At 42.1% G+C, this 16282-nt stretch overlaps 3 protein-coding genes across 5 annotated transcripts in view; 1 reads left to right on the top strand and 2 right to left on the bottom strand.

Annotated features, from left to right (window-relative positions):
* The first annotated feature begins 1376 nt into the window (after positions 1-1376).
* Positions 1377-5113, top strand: LOC6556749 (purine nucleoside phosphorylase). 3 transcript variants are annotated; one of them, XM_032741118.1, is made up of 3 exons: positions 1377-1820; positions 3524-3598; positions 3931-5113. In XM_032741118.1, the coding sequence occupies exons 1-3, from the start codon at positions 1702-1704 to the stop codon at positions 4784-4786; spliced, it is 1050 nt and encodes a 349-aa protein (XP_032597009.1). In that variant the 5' UTR covers positions 1377-1701; the 3' UTR covers positions 4787-5113. The 3 variants fall into 3 exon arrangements, with proteins under 3 accessions (XP_032597009.1, XP_032597018.1, XP_032597015.1); XM_032741127.1 differs by lacking the exon at positions 3524-3598; XM_032741124.2 differs by lacking the exons at positions 1377-1820; positions 3524-3598 and adding an exon at positions 2064-2310.
* Positions 5114-5868: 755 nt separating this feature from the next.
* Positions 5869-16282, bottom strand: part of LOC6558915 — a 58308-nt gene continuing 47894 nt past the window's right edge. The window contains 6 exon segments of the mRNA XM_032741163.1: positions 5869-6205; positions 6269-6516; positions 6573-8615; positions 8699-8856; positions 8924-9446; positions 9958-10099. Coding sequence (XP_032597054.1) covers positions 5966-6205; positions 6269-6516; positions 6573-8615; positions 8699-8856; positions 8924-9446; positions 9958-10099 — 3354 coding nt within the window. The 3' untranslated portion in view covers positions 5869-5965.
* LOC6558380 lies at positions 12477-15536 on the bottom strand. Its single transcript, XM_001983143.2, has 2 exons — positions 14220-15536; positions 12477-14068 (listed from the first exon to the last, which is right to left on the bottom strand). Exon 2 carries the CDS (start codon positions 13909-13911, stop codon positions 12940-12942), a length of 972 nt encoding a protein of 323 aa, XP_001983179.1. The 5' UTR covers positions 13912-14068; positions 14220-15536; the 3' UTR covers positions 12477-12939.

Raw genomic sequence — 16282 nt, 5'->3', positions numbered from 1 at the left:
GCTGTCTGCCTCTACCAATTGTAAACAGATTTTCGACCTGTATCGCTCAAACAGAAAATCAACATATCTTCTACAATGAGTCTGTTACAGAAACTGTGCAAGAGTTTTCTTCGTTTCGTTGTCGAAGACGCAACCGGCAGATAACTAAATACATTTTCTTAAATATTCCAAATGTGAATGGAATCTTTTCTTATCAAATGAAAATTTTCCACTCTTTTCATTTATTGACCACTACCTGCTTGTGCTCTGAGCTCAGTTTAAAATTGGTTAGAGAATAATCTGAACTGAGCAGCTCAAAATGGTCTCGTTCTATTAATGAAGCTTTTGTTTAATTAAAAGATTCGAAAATGATTTGAATCAAATGCGATCAACATTTATGTATGTAAGTTGCATTGTATTGCTCAAGAAATGCAATAAAGTTGTTTACTCTAAATGCGAATCGAGCAGAAAAATATATAATTTTATTGACGTATACCCCCCACAAAGTGGGCCTGATAAGACTGATGATGCCCGCAAGGAAGTTGAATTTAATTGTTGGTGTATAAGTATATATATATATATATATATATATATTATATTTACTGTATTGTGTTTTGTATTGTATAAATGTGACAGTTCCTTAGCTTATATACGTGCAAATATGCTATTTCCTCCTGTTGCCATGTGATATTAATGGCATTTCCGATTACAACATGCGCTTTCATTGCACCGCCATGGAGTGTTATCAACGAATCGAATGATTTGAGCGTTCAATTAAAATTGTTGTTTGTTTTGAGGCGCACAGCTTTTGTGATAAGCGCAAAAATATTATTAACAACAAGCAAATATTCGATGTGCGACATGTTTTAAAACAAATGTTTAAAAATAACACGCACTTTGAATATGTGGCTTATAAAATTAAAGTTATGAACTCGTAACAGCTCTGGGCCTACCTGGGATAGGTCATATGTTGCAAATATATATGCAATTTCTTACTGCACTTTAATCTTATCAGTGGAAAGCACAATCTTTCTTGAATGGGACTTGGTATGATTTTTAATCGGCGAAATTTTGAATTGGTGCTATTAGAGGCACGGCCATGGTATTAATTTAGTTTATTAATGTTTCTTATCAAATCGGTGTTGGGTGTTTTATTTTCTATTTTTTTCTTCTAGAAATTTGGTAAATTTTGTTTAATTGAATGAGTTAGTAGATACGATTCCGGTTTATGCCTATGACGTTGATAGAGCAACAAGAACAACAACAATAACAGTAGGTCCTAAATTGAATGTTGAACAATAAATGTGGACAGCGACGCGCGCAGCGACGTTGACGTCGACGGTGACGACAACATTGGCAGCGGCTTAAAAGCGAAGGCGCCGCTGACGACGCGGCTCAATTAACGAAGTGCGCTCGAGGAGGCAACTGGAATTTAGGAAATTGAAATTGAATCGCGAAACGAGTAATCACAATAACGGAGAACATTATAGTGAATTGCGACAGCAAACAACGAAATAACAGAAGGCATTCAAGTCGCTTGACTTTAAATTAGTTTTGAATTATATATAATAAAATCTGACAACTGATTAATAATCTGCGCATTGTGAAATCAAAATACATAAATACGTGAATTTTTGAAGAAAACGCAATTCGTACAGAAGTTATCAAACATTCTCTTATCGAAAAATAACACCGAGAAACCTCAAGGAAGTGCATCACAAAATGACTGGGTACAATTCCAAAGGTGACGTGGCTACTGGCAATGGCAATCACAAAAACAGTGCCAAGGGTCAAGCCAATGGAAAAAAAACCGCTGAATACGCCGACCGGGAGAGTGACGCGTAAGTAACCCGGGCGGTTAAGGGCAACAGGGTATGGGGAATCGATAGCTCTTACTGTTTCGCATTACGTAACCTTTTTTGGTTGTGATTACAACACGGCCCCTCTTCCCTCCATACAAACATAATAGACTTCAGCTAGATGTCCGTTAAAAATCGATATGTAGTTTAAGGGCGTTGAGAAGTGAGTAGGCCTTGAATTTGTCAATTCCTGGTTCTATATTTAATGTGCCTGACGTACACAATTATTTTTTCATGGAATGAAAAGTTTTGGTATTATTTGTATTCATTTTTGTAAAAAATTTGATGACTTGCTGATCGTGTCGCAGCCAATCTAGACTCTGTAGACTAACAAGTTTCAATAAAACAGGATGTGCTCTCGAGATTGCTGTGCTGGCAAGAGCGGTTCGCCCAACAAATCTGGCAATGCCTGTGCCGAGAATAAGCAATCCGATGGTAATCCTGTTGTAGTACCCACACCTCAAAGTTTACTGTAAGTGTATAGGTGCCCATTAAATACTTTCTAATAATGATTGAGCCTCTATTATAATACTACGTATAAATTTGAAAACATGATTCCGCATAAAACTTGTCTTACATTTTTGGCCCAAAAAATTCCAGGAAGATTGCCGATAAATGGCTCTTGCGATTCATTTTCCCGTAAGCCCAGAAGCAGCTGGTTTGTCTTCGAAGTTTATTTAATATTAAAATACAATTAGCTACTGAACTGTCCTTGATCTTACCGCTGATTTAATATCAGTCCGTAGCTCTTGACAGTCGTCGTAGCTAAACATAAATTATAAATTTCAGAAATTCTGAACCCAATCAGCTTCTAACGTTGTTTTGTTATCGATTCGCATAGCGCTCATTTTTGTTTGCTCATTAAATTGAAACTTTGTGCTATTAAAAAACCATCGTGACATCTTCAATCTGCATACGAGATTACGATTAAGAGCCATTTGATGTTAATAATTCTTGCGACATGACGTGTTAATGCCCCCAACTGATTCGCTTGGATTCAGTTTCAGCTGCGGCTTCAACTAACACCTGATAAAAATTATCTCTTTGTGTCTGTGTGATGATTTGCCAATTGCTTATACAACGTTTGTTTTGACCCAGTTAACCGACTTTATTAACTAGTCGCCGTTGATTGGTTTACAAAAGTGGGCGTGTGCAGCGATCTTGACGGAGGCCTCTGTTTGCAATATTCGCACTTCTGCTGTTGACTGTTGTGCATTTAACTACTGATAAAGTCTTGTCTCGTTTTTTGTTTGATTTTGTCTAATTTCGGATTAATATTCAAACTGGTTGCTGCAGGTATTTTAGTCTAAATGTTCTTAAAATGTCCATGTTTTTTTGCATAGCCGGTTTCACGAGACGACAAATTAAGTATTATAATTTTCCAATTAATAGCAGACTACGCGATCACTGCGTAGAATATTTAGTAAAGGGATTATCGCGCTACGTCTGCTGACAAAGCTTCTGTGAAGATTTCAGTCGGTTAGCACGTGCTTAAATAAATTATGCAAGTCAGTAATACAATACAAAAATACAATGGGAATAAAGCAAAACAAATTCTTACTGAAATACACAAAGCCAATTATTTTGCATTTTTCAGGTACATAAAGATATGAAAAAAAACGTATATTTAATATAACTTAGTATCCCTTACAGCAATATATTTACAAATTTTCTAACAATTGCAGCAATAGCGACAACCGTATCCAATGCTATCTAACACCCGAAGAGTTTCGGGCTCTACGCGTGATGAACGAAGACACGTTTGTAGACATGTTATATTTTTGATGTGGTTGTCCCAAGTTGTCTTGTTTTTTTTTGGTTTTTTCTTTTATTGTTTGTGTATCTTTGCACCACTTGGGCATAGATTCTTTCATGTAATCTTACTTATCATACTATGTTTCGCTGTACAAACTTGTGTGCCATCAGACTAATTGTGTTTTTTTTTTTATCGAAAACATTTAAGTTAACTTGTCTTGAAAATATGATTCACTTTATTGTTTTGACTGTGGCAAGCAGGTTGTTTTTTCATTTTTTAAATGTACTGTCCTAATTCTTATTATAATGGGTATATAAAGCTTTTTACCTCTTTCAGGTATCCGTACGAGGTCATCCAGGAGATTGCCGACTTCATTGTGAAGGGCTCGGGCATGCGACCAAAGATTGGAATCATTTGCGGTACGGGGCTCGGTTCCCTTGCCGATCTCATCCAGGATGCTAAGGTCTTTGAATACGAGAAGATACCTAACTTCCCAGTATCCACAGTGGAGGGGCACGCGGGTAAACTTGTTGTCGGCACTCTGGAGGGCGTCAATGTCATGGCCATGCAGGGGCGTTTCCATTTCTACGAGGGCTACCCACTGGCCAAGTGCTCCATGCCGGTCCGCGTGATGAAGCTTTGTGGCGTCGAGTATCTGTTTGCCACAAATGCGGCTGGTGGTATCAATCCCAAGTTCGCTGTGGGCGACATAATGCTCATGCACGATCACGTCAACATGCTGGGCTTCGCTGGCAACAGTCCGCTTCAGGGACCCAATGATCCGCGCTTTGGACCCCGTTTTCCAGCTCTGGTCAACTCATATAACAGGGACCTGATAAACAAGGCGATCGAGATTGGCAAAGCGATGGGCATTGAGTCGAACATCCATGTTGGCGTCTACTCCTGCCTGGGCGGCCCAACCTACGAAACGATTGCAGAGCTGAAGGCACTTCGGATGATGGGCGTTGATGCAGTGGGCATGTCCACGGTGCACGAGGTCATCACTGCTCGCCATTGCGATATGAAAGTGTTCGCATTCAGCTTGATCACCAACAAGTGCTCCATCGAGTACAGCGACAAGAAGGACGACGAGGCCAACCACGAGGAAGTTATGGCCGTGGCCAAGATCAGGCAGAAGGCGTGCTGTGAGCTAGTTTCCCGCCTCATAGCCGATATACAAAAGACCATGTAATGCAATACATAATTACACGGATGCTGTCGCTTCACCGATTTAAAATGTATCTTTAACGAAACCTAGAATTATTTTTAAAATCTACAGTGTAAGCAAAACTATAGATATTAAATTATATGCGCATATGCACATTAAGGAAAAGTTTGTCAGCTTGTAGAGGTCATAAGAGTTATAGTGATTCTAAAGTTAAATCGCTGCAGAGAGGACTACAGGTCGGCCTTCTAGTTTCCGAGGTTTTTGAAATATGTGAAAAGTTTCAAAGCTATGCGGTTCAACAACCTAACTCTAAGCAATTAAAAATAAAAATAAAATAAATACAATATTCAACTGGCAATAGTGAATTGAACGAAAAAACCTTCCTGAAATGACAGCAATTTGCCATTTTGAGCAAAAGCAGTATAAAGTACGCAGCGTTTTGTGTCACTGGCCTAATGCTTAAGAGCATGCTGCACTTATTATTCCACCTTTTGGCCCAGACTAAAAGTATGCTATGATATTTTTCGGACTTGAAAACGGCTAACCGCTGGATTATGTTCGTCTGGTAGTTCGGGTCGCAGATTAAGCGATATTAAACACACAAATATTGACAGAAAGGAGCCATTGGAATCTTAGACGATCTCATATGCTTACCACGCCCAAAAAAACTTAACTTAGTTGTACATGGTAAAGTCAAGTCTGTTTAATAAAAACTACATAATACGAAATAAAATTGAAACATAATAAAATACAAATACTAAAGCGGAGAAATACAATTACATATATAAATCAAATTTTGAGTACTTGTGAACTATGAAATTGAGAGAGCTCGATAATATTATTATTATTATTAAGCAATTAAATGTTAATTTGTTTAAATCATAATGTTGAACAACTTAATATGTACAGGTAATTGAATTTGATGTTTTCTCATAGCTCAGTGCACCTCAAGCGATAATCTGCATACATTTCAAACTGCTATATATGTGTAAAAAGATATCTTTATATATAAATATATATGTGTGTGTGGTTATATACGATGAGTGTGTATAGAGTATATAAAGATATGCGCACTTGTGGACCGTAGAAAACATATAATAAGCATGTACGTTTTTTCACAGTATAATAAAATATTTGGTTACAAAAATTAGTAATTTGTGATTGTGTTAAAGTCTATATGGTCACATTTTAAGAGAGATTTGTCTAGAAAAGACCGCGCTCCTTTTTCAGCTTTGTCTGCTTCCACACTGGCAGCTGCTCAAACTTGGAACGAGTCACACCGAGGGCCTGCTCAAAGTCATCGATATTCAAGTAGAGCTCCAAGCGAGTGGGTTCAACGCCTTCGGGCAGGGGACGTGCCTGGAGCACCTCCAGGGGATATTCGGTTTGGGTCATTTGGGCAAGCATTTCGCTGATGGACACGCTGTCATCTGTGCGGCCATCCTGCGAAGGACAAGAAAAACACTTAGATTTCAAGCAAGCATGGGAATGGGGAAATCAAATTACCTTGAGGTTGATTTCACGAACATCCTCGCGATCGGACCACACGGGGAAGAGCGCTTTGAAAGCTAAGGGTTCGAGACCCGCCCAGACAACGTATCCCTGCGTGCCATGGAAAGCGACAGTGTCGTTGTCGCCGTACTTGGCACGCCAATAGTCGACTGCTGTTTCTAGAGCGGCACGTCGCTCTGAGATCCAACGGTTGACACCCGAACGGTTGTCATTGGTGGGGCTGCTTCGATCCTCGGTATTAACTATGGTTTGATAACTGAATATTAAATTGAAACTGGCTTAGCTGTGGCAAACTTACTCTTGACATCCTCCAAGGGCCACCAGCCCATCCAGATCCACAGTACGTCGCCATCGTCCAGCAGAAAGATGGTCGGCTGGCGAGCACTGTACAGCTGTGCTTGTGCAAACGGATAAGGACTCTGCAGATCCTGGCAGCGCAACGGATCCATCAGTTCGTGCGCCTTGAAGACGCCCTGTGTGCTTGACAAGTTGAACATGCGCAGTGTGTAATCAAAGGTCTTGCTGGATTCCAGTAGACTGCCATAGTTGCGCTCCGAGTCGTCAGCGAGGCTGAGAGCCGCTTTGCAAACATCACTTTCTGCGCACTCCTCCACCTCCTCGAGTGTGGCACTAGTGCACTGCTGGTGAAACAAGTCCGCCGGCAGCTGCTCCGTCAGTTTCTGGGCAGCGGACAAGGCGACGGCCCGCGTGTGCGGGGCAGTCTTGCAACCATGCCACACGAGAACACGACCCTCGACGCCGTGAACAAGAAGCATCGAGTTACGGGAACGCAGCTGACGTGCCTCACAGGCGACCTCCTGGAGCAGTGTTTCCTCGGCCATATTGCCTTGCAGCTGGTAGAGACGCCACTCGGCTCGTCGGGCAAGACATTGCTCCTTACGACCACGATGCTTCCACATCTGCCCAAAGAGTCGCACAAATGCCGTGCCCTCCTCCCCTTGTGAAACACGAATCTGGGCGCCCTTTTCCTTGTCCAGTTCTACGGTGAGCAAGGCGGCGGCGCCTTTCTCATTCGCACTCGAATCCTCGCCCTGCCACGTGAAGTAGACGCAACGATCGCGTCCGGCAGTACTCCGATTGGAGACCTTGCCACTCAGTTCGCGCACTGTGACAGAGATCTGGTAGATCCAGCGCACAATGTAGCTCTCCTCGGAGTAGAAATGGCCGTAAGTTTCACGTGTCTCTGCCGCATCGAAGTTAAACTCGTGGATCTGCCACTTGTCCGTCGACTTGCTGATGATGTCAAAGTGGCGCATCGTGTCGTTGTCATAGTAGAAATTGCCACGCCCCAAATTGGCCTGCTCCAGCACCAGATTGGGCTCTTGGTAGGGTTCGCCCTTCTGCAGAGCGGCGCCGTTAAGGGCACGCACCACATGCACCCCATTTGCCAAGTAGTCCTTTTCCAGATCCTCACGCTCCAGTTCGGGCCAATCGCTGAACTTCTCCTTGAACAGCACCGTCTCCATGTTCTGCGTAATCTTGCCCAGTACACACCACTCGGGCCGTTGAGAGCTACGCTTGGCGTACTTGGTGTTCTCACGCCTTCCCACAATTGCCGCATAGTTCAACGGATTCAGATAGCACTGAGCATAGTCGGCGGCATCAGTGGTTTCAAAGTGCTCCTGGGCCAGGCGCAAAGCCGCCCGCTTGTCATCCGACGACGCATTCTTGCCGTTCCACACGTACAGCTCGCTGCCAAAGTCAAAGACGAGTACCTTACGGGTGTCCAGCATTTCCACCTTGGGTATGCAACCCCAGTGCTTGTCCAGCGGCAGCAGTGCATCATCCTGGAACTCATAGATCTTGTTCGTCTCAATTAGGCTGCTCTCGAACACATCGTCCTCGTCCGCATGGCCGCTGTCCGCGATCTCCGGCTGCTGCTGCTGGTGCTCCTCCTCCGCTGGTTCGCCAAGCAGTGACCAGAAAATACGCCACTGGCGATCGTTGACGTACTTTCCATCGGTGAGGATTAGCTCCTGCGTGGCTGTGCAGCCCAGATCCTTGTTCTCAACGATGGCCGCACAGATCTTCTTGCTGCGCGATATCTCGATAACATTCGCAAACGAGCCAATGTAACGGAACAGCTGCGCTCCAGTAATCAAGATGAAGCAGTCACCACGATTGAGGGAGGCCCGCACGGGCGCCACTAGACGCGTCTGGACATGAGTGCGTCCCTTGACATGCAGCAGCATCAGCGACTTGTGTGGCAGCCACATTTGCTGTAACGGCAGCGATGACGATTTCAGTGCCACAGACTTGAAATCTTCGATGGAGGCCAGGCCTGCAATGGCCTCCGCAGCCAAGTTGCTACGTTGTCCAACTGTGGAGGCAAAAAGAGAAAAGTTAATTGGTTGCCACTAAGCGGGAAGATTCCAGAGTGGTGCTGGGTGCTGAGAGACTCACACGACTCCAGCTTGAGGCGCCGCAGCTCGCGCTCGGCAATGCCCGTCTTGAGTTCCGTGTACTCGCAGCAAATGTCGCTGCGTGCTGCCAAAGTCTTGAGGGGATTGCGTGCGGCTCGCCGTCCCTTGGGGCCCTGAATGTGCCGCTTGCTGACTAGCCTAGAAAAATGTAAAAAAAAAAAATAAATTGCGATTTACTCCGACAACTGACGACTGCCTGACTTACCGTTCCGTAGGCTTTATGTCATCGAAGGCGCTTATCTCCAGCTGGAAGTCCTCCTCCTTGACTGCCACCTTTGTCGCTTTTCCGGCGGCAAAGAATTTGTTGAACGTCTCCTCATCATCTACGCGTGGCACTTGAATCCTCGCGCCCATACTTGAAGCGGCAGCTGCATGTTGACTCTTCGCATTGGCCAACTCCTTGTGCTGCTTGGCATTGTGGGGCGAGTTGCGTTCCCCATCGGATTCGGAACTGTTGCTATTGCTCCGACTCAGCGGCACATTCTCCTCAGCCTTGACGCTCAGGCTGCGCATTGGGGCAGATTTCGAAAAGTTCAAGTTGGAGTTCGTTACCATCATGGAAGGGCTCTTCGCCAGACCCAGCTGCGGCTGATTGGCGCTGCGAACCTCCAGCATGGGGCACTTCTTGGGCGCATCGTTCGGCAGACGCTCGAACTGGAGCTCCACTGGCGATTGAGCCTTCTTCTGCAGTCGGCCAGCGACTGTGAACTTCTTGGCATCCGTTTGCTCTGCAATGATTTATTTGTTGAATAGATGTTCTATGAAAATGATATACAGATGCGATCAACATAATAGAAATGCGCACATATGATTGGGAAAATTAAAAAAAAAATAATACTTTACATATATATATTCAAAAATGATGAAAATTTGGATCTAATTTATTATAATGTATATATAATTTATATGTATGTATATATTTTTAGTTTATCATTATAATAATAGTCGAAGAATAGTGAAGATTTCTCAGCTGTCCCTGCGTCTAAAGAATATTTCTGAAAACTAGATATAATTGGTGGTTATATTTGAGTACGTTTAGTATTTGGAAAATAATTGTATTTTAAAACATTCCCAGATGAAAATCCGAACAATTTTTTGTTTTTACCGAATTGAGATTTTGTTTCAAATTGAAGATTTTGAAGATGTGTCAATTTTATCACCATAAAAGCAGTCATATTTTTATTAAATGCTTTGAGAAGCAGCACTACTGTTATTTTGACCGCAACTGTAAGTACATACCTATGCGCTGCTTCCAGTTCTCCGAGTTGGACTTAAGCTTGCCCAGGCGTTCCGAGACTCTGCCGCCCTCGATGCTGGCCACGATTAGGAGCGACGGCGGCAACGGTTTATCGGAGATCGAGTGCGCCAGAGAAAGCGATTCCTGTGTGGGTTAATAGAGAGTGAGGGCGATAGAGAGAGAGAGAGAGAGAGACAGAGAGATAACAAATTGGGAATCATTCAAATAGCGGAAATAGCGAGTGGGCGACAAATAGCGAGTGGGCGACAAGTGGTCGTCAAATGTTTTGGCAGAAAATAAAACCAAAATTGTAAATTAATACACCGACTACAAATATGGTTATCAATCAAGCCATATTTGGTTTGTTATTAGCATTTCTGCTGATGAATGTTAAGGCCTGGCTTATGGACTGGGTTATTCCCCTCTCAAATTAGCCAAGGGTTTGTCAACAAATTCACATTAGTAGCTACGAGCCCTTTACCAATTTCACTTTTTGCATGTTGACAGAGACAAACACTTTAAAGCCAACTGCGCACTTGGCTAACAGCTGTTGGCCAAAGACCAAACAAATCCAACTCGGGGCTAACTGGAGAGGGAGGGGTCGTCTCTAGCAGAGAGTAAGTCCCAAATCGATGCGCGAATGAATCCCTGGCGTTGTTTCCAGTACGACTCGGAACTGTTAACTAAGTACTTAGATTGTGAAACAAACTTTTATTTAAAGAGAGCCAATGTGGTAGAATAACGTGCCTTTTGAGATAAGATAATAGGCATTTATATATATACAGAGAGAGAGAGAGAGAGAGAGAGAGAGAGAGAGAGAGAGAGAGAGAGAAACAACCCATTGCTTACATTCAGTTTAGTTTTGAGGCCTAACCCGCAATTGATGTGTAAATATATGCTATCATTGAGGGATTCAGAGTGCACATTATTTATCAATTGTTTACAGAGCAGTTGTGAACACTAAACAGGTTCATCAGAAGACAGCAAGTATTTGTTATGGTAACTAATAAGCTATAGTTTATCAGTTTATTTGTAGCCCAGTTGCAAAGCTTCTCAATTATTGATTCAACAAACAAACTCATTCGTCAGGTGCGAGTTGCGAGTTGCGAGCTGTTCCCGTTTCGCACTCAAATGAGCAATCAAAACATTCGACTCTCTTTCTCTTTCTCTTTTTTCTGTTTTATTTTTTTTAATGCGGCGATAGCAACACATTCGAGTTCTCCTGGAATTGGCAGCGTGTGTCATGAGCAAAACTCACTCCGTGGAGCAGCTGCCCACTGCCCCTGCAACTGCTCGCCCCAATGCTTAACGCAGCCAACAATGAATCATCGTCATCAGTGTTCAATTTGATAAACCGCATTCAAACGCGTAAAAAATCAAAACAAAAGAGGACGGCTAACTTTGGTTTGCCAAAGCTTAATACGCTTGTTGAAGTATGACATAACAACAAAATAAAAAATAAATAACTAATAAATTAACATTTAATATTATGAATATCGATTTTTATTTATTTTTTTGTTTTAACTGCTTTCCAAATTTGTTTAAACTTTTTGGCAATCTTCGGCAACCTGTACAAATTGTTCAAGCTAAACTCTGCGTGGGTTTACAATAGCAATAAAATCTCAATTCGGTATTTTCCAAAACTAGAATTTGTTGTCATCGATTATGAAACTGAATGTAAATGAGTTCCATTGATTGTTAGACTTAATTGTTAAATTACCAGCTCTTGTCGCATTGTAGTTGTAGCTGATCAGAGTTCATTAGTATTCGCACCCAACAAACATACAAATCAAATGATTCATCTGTTTTGTGTTCTGCTCTCCCAAAAACCTGCTTGAATCGGCCACTTTTCCCCAACTGCTCATAGAATGCCTAAACAAATTTGTTGGTAAATGATTTGTACACATTTCAGTTATATAATCGCCTGTCGCCTCAGCTAGTGCGTCAATTTAAAATTAATGAACAAAACAACAGGAACTTAAGCTAAAGTCAATCTCTTAGCAGACAGACTTTCCTATATATGCACAAATACGGCTAAATAAAAAATGAGAGAAAAAAAAATACAAGGAAATTAAAACTCATTTCGGCTGGCCGACTATCGAATACTCTTCCTGATAAATGAATTTCCCTCAATTTTGAAATGATTTCATAAACTAAACAAGCCAGCTGTGCGATTTTAATAGGGTATCACATTCTCAGAGAATATGTTTTGCAGTATTTAAAACGAAATTTGTTCATACAAATTGATAGAACAGCTGCAATTAGAGAAAGCACCTGAAATATACATTTTATTCACGCTTTTTGCACTTTGCGGCAGCAGCTGACACAATAAATTCAACTATTTTGTTGTTGTTTTTACAATTTACAAATTTATTATATATAAATAGAATACTTATTGTTCGCAGTTTGTTGTTTATGAGGGAAAGTAATACTACAAATTCTTTATATAAAAGCAGATTGCTTGTAATCCAACTTTTGTGCATTTAAATGTGTTATGTGTTTAGTATATAAATAGATTTGGTTGGTTTTTAATAATGTTTGTTATTATTTTAAATCATTTGCCTTCCGGCTATTTAAAGTATAAGTACAAAAATAAAAAACATCATTTTACATTCGGTTGAGAAATGAGGGACTAGGTTCGAAGCAAGGCATCCTGGCCTTTAAATATGTGTTTATATTTTTTGTAGACACAAAAAAATAGTTTAAATAAAGCTGGCAACACTTTTAGGCGCTATTTCAATTTGTTTAAGTTTTCAAGTCAATTAAACAAACAAAACGCAAGTGACAGATGATAGGCAGAATCAGAAGGGGTGCAGATCAGATATAAGTAGGGGCGTGGCATGTTGCAAGCAAGTATTTACAACTTGTGGCAACTTGAGTCACTCTGCAAAACGGTGGCAAGTTGAAAGCTAGGCTGAGAAATATGTCAAACTGACTAACTGACCAACTGAACAACTGATTAGCTGACTAAGGAATATCCACTCTCAACTTGTAGCAAGTGGCAGTTGCAATTTCGTCTCATTCAGGCAGAGCGTCTCCTGCTCCTCCTTGAGCAAATCCGTGATGGAATAGGCGGACAAGGGACGCGAGAATCTCCGCTCCGAGAGTATATCATCGATGCAGGTGACAGGCGCCAAATGGCGCCAGTTGATATCCCCGGGCTCCTCGGCGCTACGTGCGATGGCCTGGAAAATATCCTCGATGCTCGAATTGAGGCACAAAGCGGGTGGCTGCCGCAGCTGCACGGGGGAGGTGAGCTCCGGCGAGCTGCAGAGGGGCGAAGCTGTCGAGGGCGTGGCCGATGTGCCGCCGTTGCAAGGTTGCCTTATGGTCGGCACAGGTTTCCAATCGTTGAGCTTGGATTGCTGCTGCTGTTGTTGCTGCTGCTCCTCTTCAAGTTCTTGCCACAGTTGCATGGCGTGCTCAATGTGCTGCAACTGCGCCGTCAGCTGTGTGGCAATGCTGCTCTTGCGCGACGCACAAGGCGTTGACTCAGTGGAGCCGTCGTTGGAGGCGCCACCAAACATGCGTAGCTCAGGCGCCACACGACTCACTTGCCGCTTGCCACCCGCATTTCCCCCTGCCTCAAACATGCGCGCAATTTTCGTCACATTGCTGCTGCTGCTGATTTTTATTGGTGTTGTGGAGTTGTGGCACGGAGCTGAATTTGCCTCTGGCTGTTGTCGCTTGGGGTAAACTCTTGTGACGGGTTTGCGTTGCTTCTGCTTGAGAGGCGCCTCCTTATCCAGCTCCTCCTTATGGGCGTGGCAACAGAGATCGGGTCCGTAGCAACGATGAAATCGCAAACGATTTGCCTCAAAGTCGGCATCCGCAAATCGCTTGATGCGCCTCAGGGATTTGGGCAGCAGTGTGAGCAGCACGTAGATGATCAGCACATGTGGCAAGTAGCTCAGCCATTGCCACGCTGCTTCCAAATACAACTCGTAATCTGTCATAACTGCTGTTCTTGTTGTTGTTATTATTTTTATCACAATTTTTTCTTTCGATTTTATGTTTTTTGCTCGGCAAAAATTGTTTGCTTATCTTTCTTCCTTTTTTACTGCGGCTATCGTTTTTTTTTAGTGTTTGATAAGCGACTCTTTCAACACTCAACTGCACGGGGGGAGGGGGGAAATTAAATATAAATGTCTTTTGCGCAACATGAAAATATTACAAAGATCGATCAACCATTTTCTATCTAGATTTTGCAATATTTTCAGATGACGGAATATGTCATTTCTCTTTCGCTCACACACCCACACACCTTTTGTTAAATGTAATCAGCTGTTATTTATGCATAATGAAACATATTCCAATATATGCAAGTCCTCTCTCTTTCGCACCCACACAAACACACATTTCGTTAAGTACTGCTATTTATGCATCAAGCGAAACATATTCCAATTGTTGGCAAAATTATTTTTATCTTTGAGTGTCATCTGATATCCGCACAAGGCTGCCTATTTAGTTATTTTATAATTTTTAATTGTTCGCTTTTATTTTCGTTGACAACGCAGCCAGCGATCTCGCGGATCGTTGATCATGTTCTTGTCGGTTGCTCGTCTTAAACTTAACTGAACGAACAGTCGAACTAAAATGTTTATCAAGCTGCGCCCGCTCACAATGTCCGCTCTCTCTCTCTCTCGCGCTCTCTCACGCACTCTCTCTTTGTTCCCTTGGCGCTCTCGATTATCTCCCTTTATGATATGCGCTCGTACGTTAAGTTCAGTCGGCTACACTTGCGCACTTATCGCCCTTTGTAGTTGTTGTAGTCTTCGTTAAAGTCCAATTCGCTTGTGCGCTGGATAAGCCGCCAATGCAGTTGAGACAGATTAAGCTGGGTGTACACTGGGTATGTCCAATTAGAATGCCAATAAGATTGCATTTATTGCACGCACAACAAAAACAACAATGCAGATATTGTAAATCTCTCCATAATTTGCATTATCTTTTTGTATACTTTTTCCGTTGAATAGAGAACATTTTGCATATACGAATTTTTGTATTTATTTTTAAAATGTATCATAAGTGGGTTTTGGATTTGCATTAGTCGCAAACAGATTGCAGTCATTTGAATTTGAATTCGCCACACGAGAAAGTTCTCTGAAAAGGTGACTGTGTGTGTGTGTGAGTGTAACAGCCAGCCTTGAAATACATTTTTGTATCTTAAAAATGTTCAAAAAATTGTCGCAAATGCAAATGCAAATAGAAACGCCAGAAAATATGTGCAAATGATTAATCTTATTTTATAGTTTATTTTTGTAATTCGTTTCCTGCTGCGCCGCATTTGACAATTTATGCAACTTGACTTCTGCAATCAGGAAATTAATTCGCTTTACTTTTTTTATGCAATCGGAGCGAATTGAGTGATCGAAGGAGAGAGCGGCAGACTAGAGGTGGAAGCATATATATACTCAGGCACACACACAGACACGCACGTCAATTGCTATTTGCCGCTTATCAAATTGAATTGGCAGCAAAAACTGATGCATAACAATAACAATAACGAAATATAAGCGAAAAACAGAAAGCAAAAAAATATTAAGCGAATTGCGAAGCGCTCGACTTGGAGTCGCGACTTGAACTGCGACGACGATACCGGGCAGATCAGAAAGACATAAATTCCAATTGGAGACTATCAAAGCCGGCGCTGGAAGAGAGCAAAGAGAGAGAGAGAGAGCAGCCATGGCGATGAGCAAGTTTAGCTGTTGTTGTTGCTGATGCGTGTGGTGGTGGATGGCAACAAAAAACAGGCGTTTCAAATTATAGCGAGTGCAATGCGAGAGACCATCGTGCACAAAATGAGAAAGAGGGAGATGGAAACACAGATGACGAAGAGGAGAGCGGGTAAACGGCAAGGGCAGCGAGAACCTTGCAAATCAAGTTGCAAAAAGGATTGTTGCATTATATTTTTGGACAAATGCTGAAAATGAGGATGAGCATTTAATGATGAACGATGATTCACTTTTTCTTTGGGTATACTGGCAGCCAGCACATTTAAGGTAAAATAATAAAATAAAAAAATAATGCAATTCATCAGCGATGATGCAATGGCCGAAAATACAAGAAAAACTAACGGAAAAGAGAAATAAACTAAAACCACCTTATCTCTTTGACATATGTGCAAAAAAAAAACAAAAAATAATTAGAATGCTGTAGTCGAGTCAGCTCAACTACGATATACCCTGCAGCCAGCTGTATATCGTATATTCTAACTTTTTTCGCCTGCTCATAGAAATGAGATCAATGTGAGAATACATTTTGGACCACAACTTGGCCGTTTCTTAACCGATTTTGATGAACTTTGTCCAGTTGATCAATAATGTA

The sequence above is a fragment of the Drosophila grimshawi genome, unplaced genomic scaffold (genome assembly GCF_018153295.1).
Source record: "Drosophila grimshawi isolate 15287-2541.00 unplaced genomic scaffold, ASM1815329v1 contig_44, whole genome shotgun sequence".
NCBI classification, from domain to species: domain Eukaryota; kingdom Metazoa; phylum Arthropoda; class Insecta; order Diptera; family Drosophilidae; genus Drosophila; species Drosophila grimshawi.
The sequence above is the reverse complement of the archived record's forward strand: the minus strand, read 5'-3'. Positions and strand labels throughout refer to the sequence as shown.